Source organism: Paramisgurnus dabryanus, chromosome 14, assembly GCF_030506205.2.
Source record: "Paramisgurnus dabryanus chromosome 14, PD_genome_1.1, whole genome shotgun sequence".
Taxonomy (NCBI): domain Eukaryota; kingdom Metazoa; phylum Chordata; class Actinopteri; order Cypriniformes; family Cobitidae; genus Paramisgurnus; species Paramisgurnus dabryanus.
Window position 1 is genome coordinate 4,798,913 of NC_133350.1, and position 15,899 is coordinate 4,814,811.

A 15,899-nucleotide genomic window follows, 5' to 3' on the forward strand; every position below is an offset into this window, starting at 1 on the left:
TTTTTTTATTTAAAACCTTTATTGCACAGGCAACACATTTTGTCCAAGTTTGTTATAGTCTCCGTTTAGAAGAAAACAGTAGATAGTCTTAAAAAAGACAAAATATTATATTAAAATTATAATAAATTATTAAATGATATTACATTAAATATTATATAAAAAATATAAAAATATAGCCAAACTGCGATACTTTTCCCGTGTGTGCTTCCATGTAATTGTGTTTCCATGTTTCCAATTTTCTCACTTGGTCTGTACTGTATATATTTTATAAGAAAGTACAGTAAACATAAAAATCAGTTTGGTAATATTAAATTATGTACATTTTAATATACTTTTTAATGAAGCATACAATCCATTTATATAAAAGATAAAATAAATAAATAAATAAATAAATAAATATATGAATCTTGATTTGATTGTTACAATGTAAATTTTGCTATAATGTTAAGGTTTCATTTTTTTATGAATCGGCCACTGTGAAATTTCATGCACATGGTAGTTTTCTTTTTGATATATGGTGATGTTAAAGAATGGTATCAATTCACAATACACATTCTTTTCCATACGGGAAATGATAAAAATAATTTAAAACATGTCTTTCTCGCTATTCACCACCTGACATTAAAGTCCAGTCTTCCATGGTTAGTCTAGTTTTATATCCTTTGATATTTCTCTTCAGACCGACTGGTATTTTCAAGTCAAATACTGCCAGCTCCTTATATTACAATAACAGCTTTGTTCCATGAGAGCTAACAAAACGCAGATTCCAAATTCAGTAACAGAGAATAAAATAACTTAATCCCATCATTACCTGTAAATCTCAGTTTATTTAGTCAAACATTTTATAGGTCTATATCAGTCTTTTGATATATACTGTAATCTTCTGAGTCGACCATAATTTACCTGTTCAATTTCTGTGTCCTTGCAGGGAATAGTAAAAGCAACCACACTGATATAAATCTGAGCTCCTTATGTTATACTTTGCTACCGTTGCTTATTTTATTCTTTGTGTGTAGAGAATTAGGGAATTGGCCTGTGAGCTTCTCAGTGCTTTTTTATGTCCTTCTTTTCATGTCCACCTTCACCCATGGACCCGTACCTCATTTTTTGGTTCTTTTGGCTCAGCTTTATTTGGATTACACTACCAGCTGCTGAGACAGGAAATCAAATTTATTGCGTTAAGGAAATTTAAAAATTCTGTTTGCGGCTTGGCACACAATGGTGCATTAATTCAGCTGTCACTTCTTACAAGTTAAAATTGACAAGTCAAAAAGTTTATCCATTAGCAATATGTTTGAAAAAGTAATATTGTTCCTAAATATTTAACAACAAAACAATAATTGATTTCTGTGCAGCTGCTCTTTCAAAAAAAATAAATTTGATGAAACACAGTGAGCAACAGATTTGAGCAGTCATCTTCTATTCCACAGAGCTTCACTAGTCATTTGTAAACAATAACTTAATGTGGCTTTAAAAATAATTTTTGTGAGAAATACAAAGAAACATAACATTTTCCCTGGCCAACAGAAAAATAGTATCTGGAAGACAGCGCCGGGATATTCTAGGTCTATACTGAACTACATAACATTTTCATACCCCCAACATTTTGTTAAAAACAGTAAATATGGAAAATTACCATCTCTTGCCCAGACTTGGTCATTTGATTGCATTTTGAACTTATTCAACAAACTCTACAAATGACAAGGTAAACAGGACATTTTGTTTAGCAATATCAACCACAAATGTGTGATACAAAGGCAAATACATTAAGCTAGGATCAGGTTACCCAGGTTAGATCAGGATTTTAAAAGATCTTTTTAAGCTACCGTCAAATAATGTGTGGTAGGCTACTCTACTTTTTATTTTTATTTTATCTTCATATTATTAAATTGCAATTTATTTTAGTTTATAACCAAGGTAGCGAGAGAGGAAAGAACAGGTCTTTAACTTATTCATAATGACTTTATGTTATAGTATAGTACACCTCTTGCCAAGAAACTGTGTTTTCACTGGAATAATGAATGATTGGAAATAACATGTTTCATTCATCACAAAGTTTCAAGGTTTAATATTTGGTTATGACGCACCCAGGGGCACAAAAGAAAACGATGTGAATTATGATGACAGCAGTGAATTTACTGTAAAAAAAATCCCTGTGTTACAAAAAGATGAAAGTTCACTCAAAGATTAAAATCTATATTTTTGGAACAAATTATTTTTGTCATATATATATTTTTCATTATACAAAATATTTTAAATAAATATCTTAATAAAGGGACCATCTGTCATAACACTTTGCAATTTAAAAGGACTGTATCCTTTTCTCACACTGGTTACACTACACTTGCTGTAGTTAGGTAGCAGGCAAACACATTCAAAACACATTGAAAACACTTAGTCTTTGGACACACACATTGTTAAAATTGCAAATGAGGCCTCGTGAGCTTGTCACAGCTGCCAGCAGACACACTGTAGGCTACTTCATTTTGTCCTCATTGATTATGTTTCTGCCGTTACACATCAAACATCTGTGTGTTTCCAAATCAAAATTACACATATGCATCTAATGCTGGACAAAAGCCTTGCTCATGTATAGTAGGGCTTATTGATTTTATATTTTGCACCTTTCATCTTAAATAAATACAATGCTAAATTAAAACAGCAAAACTATGAACATAATGATAATTTATTTAAGTACGTTTTTATCTAAGTATTTGTCTCTTTTTTTAACAGTTGTTTCAAAAGATTCAAAATCTTACCTTAACTTTTAATGAAGACGACGAAACACAGATAAATGAGGGCGAGTGTATTCCATAACCATCAGAACAAGTGTTAAAACAGTTTAATCGAAACAAATTTATATTATCAGAATAAAACCACCCATTCAGTTTTTCCCAATAGCCACAAAATTGCCACCGAACATGCACTGATAAGGCTAAATAGTTACGCTCTAGCTTTGATTGACAGGTGGGAAAGAGGAAATTTGCTCTTTCGGGTGAGTTGGCTTCACGCTTTTATATCCGCATGCACGAGAATCGGCTTGGGTCGATCCTTATCAATAAAATAATCTTAAACAAGGCTGGTTCTTATTCGTGAAGGGTTGTTTCTAAGCATATCCATCCTGTGCCCGATCGCTCGCGGTCCTCGAAACCACCGCCCCCCTCGTCTGCCTCGATTGGTCTCGTCCACACTCGCTTAGAATTTTAGTTGTGTGTTTATGGCATCGTATTCATTCAACGGACGGTGAAAGTCTGCCGGTCTGCGCCAGCGTCTGATATCAATGGCTTTCAGGGCTCGTTTTATTTGAATCCGTGGACTTTTTATCATTTCACCTTTAAGAAACCAATGATGGATATCCTATGGATTTTATGGACTCTACCGTCGGTCCTGGCTGTTGAAGGTAAGATGTTTCCCTCCGTGTTTTGCGACTCCAGCATCTTGCCGACCGAGTGAGAGTTTACGGTCACGGCACGTTAGTTTTGAATGCCTTTCAAGAAATAAGATACGAAAGCATTTTTTCCACCAATTATAAATGTGGGTGTATAGGTACTGGGACAAATGTGGCGTTTTTGAACGGTTGCAATTTCCGACCAGGAGGTTTTGCCTTCATTGGGGTCTGTGAGGTAAAATCCGTTGGAAAATCATCCCAGGTGAAAATGTGTTTATCTTAATAAACACGTGTAAATACAGCATATTGTAGATCAAACATTTTCTTCTTTCAATGTTCAGCAGCATCAATATAGGTTGTTTTATCCCAAAGCTCAGATACGTGCGTGCACGAGACGCACGAATTTAAGGCTCGCGCCCCTTTCAGCTTTAATTGTACAATAATTGCAGACGTGGTGTTATATTAAAACAAGCCACCTATGTGTATTTTCGCCTTTAATTTTTCCAAGTATAACGTTCACATAATGTTTTAAATACATTGGCTGGTGTGCTGGATGTATTCAGAGCTGAAATGGTGATGCTGGGATCAGCATGCTGGACAATGAAACAGGTTTCCAGTAAAGCATATGGATACAAAGCAATACAATACAATACAAAACTAATACAGTTTATTCTCAATTACTGGCTACAATTTCAGTTCCCAGCAGTTTGCAGTGTTCTTGCAATAAATTATGCTAAATGAATTTTAAGTAGGCATTGGTGTTATTGTGACAGGACCCCATTGTGGCTTGATTTCTAAAGTTTAATGATGCTTAGGTTAATAGCCATGTAATGTGTGAACACAGACATGCTTCATTTTGTATTTTTTGGGTTGGATATTTTGAAAGGAGATATCATTTTATTCCTTTGATGGAAAATGTGTTTTGTATAATTGTACATTTGCATACACACTGTGAGAATTGTTTAAAAAAGAGAGTCAAGCTAACAGCAGTGCTGTAGTTTAAAATAATTTATCATGCTTAGAAAAATTGGCAGACATTTGCATATTGAGGCATGGCTGTATTTTAATTAAACAAGAGCTCATTCAACACAGCACTGCAGTTTGAGGAAGTTTGTGAGTCACAGTGCTTTTTTCTTTTGCTTATAAATCAGTGCTAAATATATTTTTTTAAAGAACAGTAAAAAACATTAAAACTTAACTGTAACATTATAATTTTTTTTACATTTTTTTGCTGTAATTTTAATTTCTAGATTGCCGTGTAATTCCAGAGTGTATGTTTATACTTGAGAAAAGAAGGCCAATTTTTTGTTGCATTGACTAAAGATCTCATAAGCCTCGTCTTCATGCCTGAAATATTGAAATGTTTCAAAATTTCAGAAAATTGTATTTAATTTATATTATTACGTGTGCATGTTTTATAATAATATGCAAAGTAAGGTTAATAGAAGAAAAATAATAGGTGAGTTTTTTAATCATGCATTAAAATAGTATTTGTGATTGTTTATAGGATTTTTACATAGTTTTTATTTTGTACCCTAATGTGTTTTTTGCTTGTTGTTTTTAATACTGAATAGTATGAGCGACGTTCTCTAGCATGGATAGCTGAAAAAAATCACTGGTTGTGCATGTTGTTTTACGCTGTGCAGTACTGTGACTTATATCTCAGTTATCAGAGGAACAGTCACGTAGATTGTGTTTGTTATGTTTGTGTGCTTTGTTATTCTTTGAAAAATGTAAGAATCTTGTTTAAAATGTTAAATTATTTGAGGAAAATATTCTTTTTCATCTGGATCGCTTTATCACAAAATCATGTGATTGGTCAGTCCTTGTTCTTCCTCTCACTGTCACCCTATTTCATCAGCCAATGGCTTTAAAGCATGGCGCTTATAAAAAAATGAGAGTTGAAAAAGAGGTCAGCGCTGTTTTAACCTTAAAAATAACAAAGAGATACCAAGCTTTAGAGAAGATGGGTTGCTGAGATTTGACGTCACCCTTGTACAACAGTATATTTACCCTCAAAAAGTGTGTAAGATGTCTTCATCATGTATTCAATTGTGTATGTCTAGATTTTTTGAAGAATCAAAAGTAAAGTATTTGATTAAATTTGTGCATTTGTCTGTATTATCATCATCAGAGTATGATTGACAGGTAGATTGCGTGGCCACTATAGTGACACTCAAGATCTCAGTGTATATTTGAGTACTTCAAGTGCTTTTATAAATCTACAGATCCAAGCAAAATTTGCATATGTGAATCTAAAAAAGATTAGCCAGCAGGTGAATTGACAAATATGGTTCAGCTTCTCATTGTGTTTTTATATCAAATCACAACGCTTGTCTTGGGGACTTTGAAGTTTTCAGCAGTTTCTTATTTTTTATCGGCCTATGTTAGTTTTTCTATTCTTCAGCGGTTTGAAGTTACAAGTAATTTAGTCTCTGCGTATGTAGTTCATCAGCAATTAGCGGAAAAAAAAATCTTTTATGTCTCTTCTCTATATCAAAGTTGTATTTCTGCCGTTTCTCATCAGTTGTCTCGGAGTATAACTCGAACAATGCATCAGTTTTCTATGAATTTTAATATAAGTAAGAAAAATAGTTGCTTATTAGACTTGCATGTGAGAAGACATCGTACTTCATTGTTTTTGAAATATCATTCAACCAGATATTTTATCAGTAAGGCTTTGATTAGGCAAAATTTAGTTTACTTTGTCAGAAAGTTGGCATCTTTTTGGAAGTAGGACACCAGTCCCTGGTATTTCAGTATTCCCAGCATGCATTCCATTTTGCTGTTATAATGTCATGACACAGTGTGACTTATCTCTCATTCTGAGACGTCTCATAAGCAGCTGCGTCTGTTCCCATGTACTGTATACAAATATTTGACCACAGATTTCATTAATGTGCTTGCCAACACGGTGCTGGAAATTGTTAGAACATACTATTTAAGGTGGTGCTACGTTGTAGAAAGTTGTAGATGTCATTTTTGAAGGGATAAAAATATCATGCACAGACAGTTTGGAGGCAGTTTGTACCACACTACTATTTTCATGACCCACTTTATACTTTATACGTCAGAATATTTTCCGTATTATAATTCATTTAGTTTCAGATTTCTGTACACATTTAAAACATTGTTCCAGGTTTAAATAGATTTAAAGAAAAAGAGAAGAAGAACTTCATTTGAGTATTTATTCCTCAAGTATTTCATTTTCAAACTATAACAACCATCAGTCAAACGTTTTAGTTTTATACAAATACTTGGATTTCACTTCAAGAATTTTACTCAGCTTTTGTTCCAAGTTTGTGTCCGGATATGCTTTTAAGATCTATTTCCATAACACTAAAAAACAACAGAAAGGGGTATAATTAAATCTATTGTTTGTTAACATAGCCGTTTTAGCCCTCATCTCAACACTTCCACTTGGAAATGCCAGCCAAATGTGAATAATGCGCTTTCAAATGTAAATGGAACCAGTCTGTTTCCAACTATACGCAGAGTGTGGGCCACTGCGGTGCACACCGACACATAGCATTACAGTTTCTTCGGATGCGTAACAAAAGGCAGAGCGTATGGTGAAGGGGTGGATATAGGCGTTCAGAAACAGGATTAGATAAAGGTAAAGCGAGCGGCTGCTCGAAATCCTGTGTTTTCTCAGTTTGCTGAATGAGCAGATGCAGGGAGCTCGTCTGCACGCCAGCCTCCGCAGTGGCGTTCACAAAGAATCCGCCTCCATTCAGTGCTTAATCCATGCTGCCCAGGGCCCAGCTATTGTCACTTTGCATGCAAAATTTCAATTAGTGCTGGTACCAGTTGTTTCTGTAGTAAGTCGGGTGTCACGTTTCGAGGGAAAGGCCGAGGGCTACCTTGACCATGCAGAAAGTAGCAGAGAGGCTCATGGGAAATGGGCTTGATGGCAGCTTTTTTAGCAGAGATCTCGTCGCTCTCGGCACTCATGTTATTTTTGTCGCTATCAGACTTTTTTGGTTTACAGATGTGTCAGTGCTGCCGGTTTCTTGTTCAACAATTTAAAGAATTCACAAACTGTTGACAATCACCCTATCGAAAGAGCTCACATTTGTTTAAACCAAAGTAATCTCAATATTAAAACATGTCAGTCAAGGTGAAACTCATATATTGCTATTTGATTATGACTGGTAATTTGGTGGAAATTAAAAAGCGATTTTCATGAGTACCAAAATTATTATCCTCATTACCACTTCTCTTTAACGTTTAACCACGTATACGTTATCCATGCAGGCCATTTAACACTACCTGTAATTATTTTACAGTAATTTAGGGCTATTTTGGTCAGGTCCAGGCAGTTTTTTGCAAGTGATTTGTAGTCTAAAGGGAGTTTCCAGTGAGCAGCATGGATCAGAGTCGCTGTCTACCACATTCCTCCTTTCTGGATCAGTCCGAGGAGTGATGTCACATCATCCAAAAAGAGGCTAACGCACTCCCCCACTGGAATAGAAATCTTTATTCCCTTCAAAGCTTTGGCTGGGCCTGTAAATGCATCATAAAGGCGGTGAATTCATAAACGTGCATTTGTCAATACTGAAAAAAACGTTTTGCTCTCTTTAATACTGTAAGTGCTCGAACGGTTAAGGCTTCTGCGAAATCGTAAAGTGTAACTTTGTAAACTTAAGTTATTACTTAAGAATTCATTATGTTCGCTTAGATCATCGACTTAAATTTGACTTTGTGCTCTCTGTGCTTTTGTAGTGATATCTATCCTGGCACTTTTATGGTTTTGCGAATTGCGGTTATTCATTTTAAAAACACAATTGTTTTTTATTTAAAATGCACCAAACCTGAATCAATCAAAAAGAATGATCTGCATGCTTCCATATCATTTTTCATACACATGCTTTGCTATTTCTGTGGTTATTTACACAACGTCTCAGCGGATCGTATCCTTTAAAAATAACAATAACATGCCAGACTGACCATTACCTGAGCTTGTAGTGTTAGTGTAGCAGGAGGACAAATGAGGGTCTGTATGTTACAGAATACTGTACTCTGTACTCAAGATCGCTTGAATGTGTAGTTAGAGATCATGTGGGTTTTTCTTGAAGCAGTTAAATGATAGCTCGTGTTTTTCTTCCTTGAGGTGATAATTGTTTCAATCTGCAGTACCAGAAATTTTCTAGTAAAAAAACGTTCAGGCTATGTTTCTGCCGGGCTAGAGACCCAAATACACAGAACATACTTAAATCATAGCATGATTAGATATTTCAGTCTTTATATCTGCATTAATGTTTAGACTTAATGCTGCCCAATCAATCCATTTAATCACATATAAGCACTTACTGGTGGAAAACAGATTGGCTGTCTTATTCCCATTGGCCTACTTTGCAAGAACACTTTTCATTGTCGTAACCAGACGCAATGCAAACTGTCTCCTGCAATTTGCTAAGCATTCTGCAAAACACATTCAAAATGAAATATGCAGGCAGTCCTTTACTCTTTAGAGCGGTGAGCAATGCAATTACTCTTGCATATGTAAGCTCTTATTGTTCTTTCTGTTTTTTTAGCCATAATAATGCAACCGTTCAGATGGAACGTGAACGTAAGGGATGAAAATGTGTGACGAATGTCAGAATTATAGAAATAAAGCTGTCACCTGGAACATCACATCAGGGAACCTTTATAATGTCGGAATATAGATTTTTGCTCATATGGACTCCCGAATGTGATTTTACATAGAGCTTGTGGCACTGGGAGTAGTTCATCTAATTAAGTTTTAGTTGGGTGGTTGTCTTAAGGGGCTAATTAAACGAGTCTAATTGTATAAACTAACCCTGCTGATATAACTTGTGCATGCAAGGCCAACCGACCACTGTTATGGACTATCGGTATGTGTGACAATGTGAAGTTTTTTTTTTTTTACAAATATGGTATGCATTTACATAATTATGTACAGTATGCATTGTAAATAATATTTGTGAATACTACACTTGACCATATTGTTGGACCAGTATTCAGTGCCACAAGAGAACACACAAGCCCAATTATAAAATTGGGGCATAGGAATAACAAACAAACAAGGAAAAGTAATCCTTCTCGCCTGCACCTGTGAAGAAGAAATGCATAAGTACACATCTTAGATCGTGTGGTTTCCGCTTTCTGAAAGAGCAAACAAATGTCACTCTCGCTTTAACAGATTTTTAAAACAATGCTGAAGTTAGTGACAGTTGTGTATTCTTGTGAGAGGTCAGACCTTGTTCGCACACCCTTAAACAGCTGTCTCTCATCAAGATGTTCGACAAACACAATTCCTCTGAACTGGTGCAGCGGTGCCGTGTGTCTCCCAGACTACAGTCTGTCTTCAGAGATAAAGGCAGACTGATTGCATCCTCATCTGCATCACAAAAGGAAGCAGCATTCACCTGAACCGCTGTTACCCGGCACACACTTGACGTCTCTTGGCATTTCCGCCACCGTAGGATGTCTGCCAAGCTTTGACTGCGTACATCCTCTCTTGCTCTCTCAAGCTGGAGGCTGACGGCTTGACTTATACCGGCTCCTTGGGGATGTGACCCGTGGTAGCCTTATAACTCAACCTGATGTTATTGCTTTCATCCCTGTCAGTGGCAACCACAGCGGCGGGCTTGGACCGCTCAGATGCTGGCTTTCACTCCGCACTGGCCTGGGTCACAACATGCACTCTGATGGAATGAGCAGAGAGCAGCTTCCACTTTCCCAGAAAGGAGTGCAAGGGTCTCTGGTAACCGCAGGATGCCTGATGCTGTTTTTATTGTGTTGGTCCATTGCGTTTGGGCTTCTGACTGCTGTAATGTGTACCTTGCAGTGGTTGGGGTTTGATTTTTAATGCAATTGTTGATTGACAAATTAAATGAAATTCTCGACATATCCGGAAAATTAAAAATTCTAAACTGTAAATTCTCAACATTCCAAGCCTAGAAATAGGAATGAAGCGTCAAACTTGGAATAATTTGACAAAGTGTAAACATTCATTGATTGTAACCAAAATATTTTGCATTGGGGCATTTCGCTTTCACACTAGTGCTGAATTACACTTCTCGCATGGTTGTATTCTGCCAAAAACAGACTGGATTGGCGGTGCAGTGTGAGCTGGAACAAACTTCATTTTGGGCTATGTGTCAGCCTCCTCCTTACAGGATTAACACCCTGACTTCATTTCCAAGCCACCTGTGACTTTTTCATGGCTAATCAATGGATGCATGCAATTGGCCATGTGGTGACAGAATTATTTAAAAATAATATACAGGAGGTCCATTTGGCACTTTCTTACTTTTAAACCTCTAAATGAACTGCTGCACTTCATAAAGGCAGATTTAAAAATGAAATGCATAGTAAGCCGGTCGGCGGTCGCACCACAGCTGTTTGTCCTTTCTGGAGATCTTGCATCAGCCAATGGCTAGGCTGTTTTTGACAGGCTGAGCTAATCAAAATTACCTGTTGCTGAAAGGCAAAGTGTGGCATAGAGAAAAGTGTTACAATTGAGCAGTTTGTTTGCATGTAATTGCATTAGCTTGGCACAGAGGAAATTAACAAAGATAATTGAGTGATTTGGCCTATAGCTGTGACTAGAAAACGGGGGGTAATCCTCTGTTATTTGCTTATTAATTCCTATTTAGTATGAACCCTTCAGACAACTCATAGCCTGTGATGTTTTGTTGTTTTGATTGAAGTCAATATCACTGTGACATATTAAAAGGTATAATTGAATGTTTATGAACTGCTGGTGGTTTAGGTAATTGCCTAAGCCTGTAATTGCTCACGACTTAGCCACAGTCGGAGTAAAATAATAAATATACAATAGAATAAATTGTGAAGGTAAGGACATAAAGAAGCTTGAAACCGAGGGTTATAACAACAGAAAGGTAATAGCATATTATATTAGGTGTAAAGCTGTTGCAGTCCATTAAGTCAGGACTGCACCATAGTGGACAGTCTTAATTTTTCTCTGTATTATCTCTGATAAGCACATTAAAGGGGGTTAATATTAGTAAAGGGCAGCAGGTGGGTGTGATCTCTGTAGTTCAGGACTGCTTTAAAGAATTTGTGAGGCTTTAAGACTTTTTTTTTCTTTTTGCATTGTATTGTAATTTTATTTATATAGCTCTACAAAAAACTAGTGTTGACCATAGTACTGTAAATATCCAATAAAATAAATAAATACATAAAACCACACACAAAGACATTAAAGAATATAAAAAAGAAAACTTACAGACAGAAAGTAGCAAATTTCTTTATAAGAAATGTGTCTAGACACTATACCCATTTTTGGAAGGCTCATGGAGTTATGTATTTTGAGTTACAAAAATACCTGCTTCCGAAAACAAAATCTAACACTTACCGTGCATCAACAGAGTTTCACAGTCATTTGACTGTCAGACTTTATCACATATAAAACTGCAAAATGCATAATGATGCGCACTATTTTTTACTAATGTGCGAGAAAAAGCAGCTCAGTAACTGCTGTCATGGGGACAGCAAATATATTTAATATGTTTATTTCATTAAAATATTACAAAACATATTTTAAGGCTGGCAAAAAATAATATAAGGTTCTGAAATTTATTTCTCTGTGAATTTCATGAGGGCCTACTTTATCCAATTTAATGTATTTGTATAGTCTTTTACATCAGCAGTTTTACAAAAAATAGTGCCTTACAAACCTTGAGCAAACAAGCCTTATGTGAAAATATGTGTTATGTTCTTTCTCTCAGCCACTTGTCTCACAGCATGTTGTGATGCCATTATGTGCTGATTTATAATTATATGTTTTTCTTGAAAGTGACTCACATACATTTGTCTTTCATAACTTAACAGTTAGATGAGCTTGCAAGTCAATGCTCACTGTAGCTATATTAAATATAGACAATAGTGAAAGTTATTATTTTCTAGGCTACATTATATGTATAAAATATATTTAAAAAAAGACAAAATGTATAAAATATGATTATCTGCTGTCAGGGAAAACACTAGTGAATCCCATATGTATCTCTACAGATGCAGATTGTAAATGTGACATGTATCCTAAAGTGGTGATAATGGAATCTTGATGTGACTATCATTTTGGAAAACCTGCAATCCTACACATGTATATTACTTTTCAGTTCACTTACAGTTTAGTTTAGACACTGGATGCTGCTTAATGCAGAAACATTAGGTAGTTACTGTAACATTCATAGATAAGCAACTCATTATTGTTTTGCAAATACTGTAATTACTAGAAAGTACAAAGCTTAACAAATGAATATTTTGTCTTTCTCAAATTTACAAAACAAATGGAATCAACTTATCAGATTTAATAGGAAAGGATTTACAAAGCGACATTGCTCGTTTATTGGTTGTCTCTTATACGATACATTTTTTAGTAGGCTCTTTGAGATCCACAAAATCAATGCAGCCAAAATACTGAGATATGCAACCACTGTGGCTGGTAAAACCATGTCTGGAATCGTTGTAGCTTTCATGTAACACATGCTCACTGAAACAGCAGCCCAATAAAGGGTTCGAAAAGAGTGATGACTATTTTCCATACCTTCTCCAGCCCTACCTTTCAGATAATAATCATCATGGATCATTCGGGCAGGCAGCTGGAAAATCTATAGAGCCTCCTGAGGGAATTGATGTAAAGAGGAGGCTGTTCTATTAAAATGAATGAATCATGTGACGGAGAGTTAATGTGCAGAATGTTATTTCGCACACCGCATATGCTGAATACCGTTTTTATCTGACACTAACACAAGATGTCATGCATATGGGTTTAGCTTGGCTGTCACTTCCAAGCATTACCCACAATCTATCAGAATCACAGTCAACCACAGTAGCTATGCGAAATGTTGGAGGGTGACGATTTTTACGCTTGGGTTGTATAGCATAATCTGTAAATTAGATCGATTCAGCATGGATTTGATTGTTTTCTGTTTTCAGCGTAGGCATCCTTGCCACCTGCTCTGTTCTTATCACAAGTCAAGTGAGTTTAATCAGTCTAGGAAAATAAACAATACCACCCAAGCAATTTCCCCTGTTTATGACACCCCCGTCCCCATGGGAGTGGGCCGGCATATCAATTACAATGCTGAGCGATACGATTTCTCCTTTGTTTTATGCATGCAGTCAAATCCGTCAAAGCATTGCATTGGATAAAACACACTTAACTCTATTTACACGATTTATGCTGTCTTTACTGTCATATGGTTAGATCTTTTAAGCTTTGGTTTGAATGGTTAAGATTATTCTCACCCTCCAAACCTCCTTTGATTCCTCGCCATGAGCTTTTTTACTGGTCCAAGTCATCATTTATATGAAACACAGCTTTTCCCTGTGTTCCCTTTTGGCAAAGCAGTTACTCGTTATATCAATCAGTCTGAGGGTATTTCTTATTATTAACTAAATTAAACAGTAGCCGGTGATTAAGCGAGAACATAAATCTGCATTTGATGTTTCAGCACTGCGTGGTGGGCTTAGAATGAATTATTAAGTGCCGCCCCAAAACACTCAGCACAATGTGTGGAGTTGGTGACATGATGGCGTCTTCCAACTGCAGGCTTGTCTTGTGATACATGCACTATGTTGGGAACACCTCCCCATCTGCGGCCTGTGGTGATATGTGGCAGACACATTGCATCCATGTGGTAACTGTATGAGTCCCTCGATGGGCTCTCCGTCAGAGAGGCCCACTACGTAGAGTGATTGGAAAAACATGTTCTTAATTACACACTGGCCTACAGTTTTGGGCACACACTGGATTTTACCTAAATGTCCCTCTCCTCCGCCCATTGCTGGGGTCCTTTGAGTGATGGGAAGGGCCACTTATTCCAACAAGCCTCCCCCCACCCTCCAAAGTGAATAATGGGCCCACACCTCCTCTGAAAAAGGCCATGTGAGGCTGTTCTTTGTAGGGACCATATGGCTCAGGCTGTTGGGCCTTGATATATGGCCATAGGAGCACCTGCAGGATCGAGCCAGGAGACCACGTCTCGCCCTTGGTGTGTGGAAACAAGCGGTCTGAAGCTGGATTAGTGTGTGAGGTGTGAACACAGGGTCAAGGGCATGGCAAGCCTTTGAACTGCAAACCAACAAAGCCCACACCTCGGTTGCTAAACTATACACAACACAGACTATCAAATCACAGTTACCATTAGGGACTTATTGTCAGTGTTGGGGGTAACGCATTACAACTAATGTGCATTACGTAATAAATTACTTTTCTGAAGTAACGAGTTAAGTAACACATTACTTTTTAAATGTACACATTAATATTTGAGTTACTTTAAAAAAAAGTAATGCAAGTTACTTTTTTAGTTTAATTAAAAAAGTGTAAAATAAGTGTAATTAATTCGATCTGATTGATACATCTGACTAACGGCATGTGTGTCCACTTATATCGATCGGTTTTACACGCAATGTTAATCAGACCCGGGACCCTCCATGAAAACCTCGAATGATCATAAACCTCGTGAGTAGTAAAGTTCTCTTTTCTTCTTTTTTTCTCATTGTCAAATACTCACAAGGTTGTGTCAAAGCACACAAAGTTCACATAATCGCACTTATGTTTAGTGAAATTTGGTGATCATATGTATCAGTATACTGGATCAGTGCAAGTAACAGCCTTTATGCTTATGTCTGTGATTTTAATAGTAATATGTACAAAGACTATGCATTGTTTTATTTCAATTAGATTATTCTTAAAAAACTCTGGAACTCAAAGAAAACAAATTACAGTTTTTGCTGGCTTATATCGGCATTGGCTATCGGCTAAAATGAGTTGAAAATTATCGGCATATCGGGAAAAACAAACAAACCCAATATCATCCATCTCTAATAACATGAGATAAAACAATGTGGATAAATAATGTTATAATGGTATGTTTTTCATTGTGATTAGCCTCTTTAGGTGTGTGGTTTAGGTTTGGAGCTAAACTCTTTTGGACAGCGGTACTCTAGGACCGGAGTTGACTAGCCCTGATATATACTGTATACAATGACATTATATATAGAACATACAAGTGTATTTATTTCTTTGTGTATATTTATATACATTAGCACCACTCACACATAATTAAATTTGGCATGGAGGTTTACTTTGTTGTCATGGCAATAGTTTGTCATTGTGGTGGATCACGTCAGGTTTTGTGGGAAAATCATATCCAGACAGTATGCTTGCACATTCCACGACCTGACAAACACATGTTCATTTCGTAAAAACATCAGAACTCAAGTTTGTCTGTGTAAAATGCATGTTCTGACTTGAACTTTAATTGCTTTGAGAAAAGGTAGCATGTTTAGGTTGCCAAGTTGACTCTGCTTCTGAATACGTGTTGAAACAAGAGTAGTTACTTAGTAGTAATTATTGGAGCAATATTGGAAATGACAAGGCCATAGAACATGTTTGCAACAGGAAATAATAATAAAAAATAACAATACTTATAATAATATTAATTATTATTATTATCATGCATAGCTTCAAGCCTTTGTTATTTAAAGGCAACCATTGAGAGTAGCACTATCC

General features: G+C 36.2%; 1 protein-coding gene across 2 annotated transcripts in view; it reads left to right on the forward strand.

Moving 5' to 3' along the window:
* Positions 1-3,218: 3,218 nt before the first annotated feature.
* ephb2b (eph receptor B2b) overlaps positions 3,219-15,899 on the forward strand; it is a 168,121-nt gene continuing 155,440 nt past the window's right edge. Inside the window, exon 1 of one of the 2 annotated variants that reach the window (XM_065241175.2) lies at positions 3,219-3,400. In XM_065241175.2, coding sequence (XP_065097247.1) covers positions 3,346-3,400 — 55 coding nt within the window. In that variant the 5' untranslated portion in view covers positions 3,219-3,345. The remainder of the gene's footprint in view (positions 3,401-15,899) is intronic. The other variant, XM_065241176.2, reaches the window with a different exon arrangement.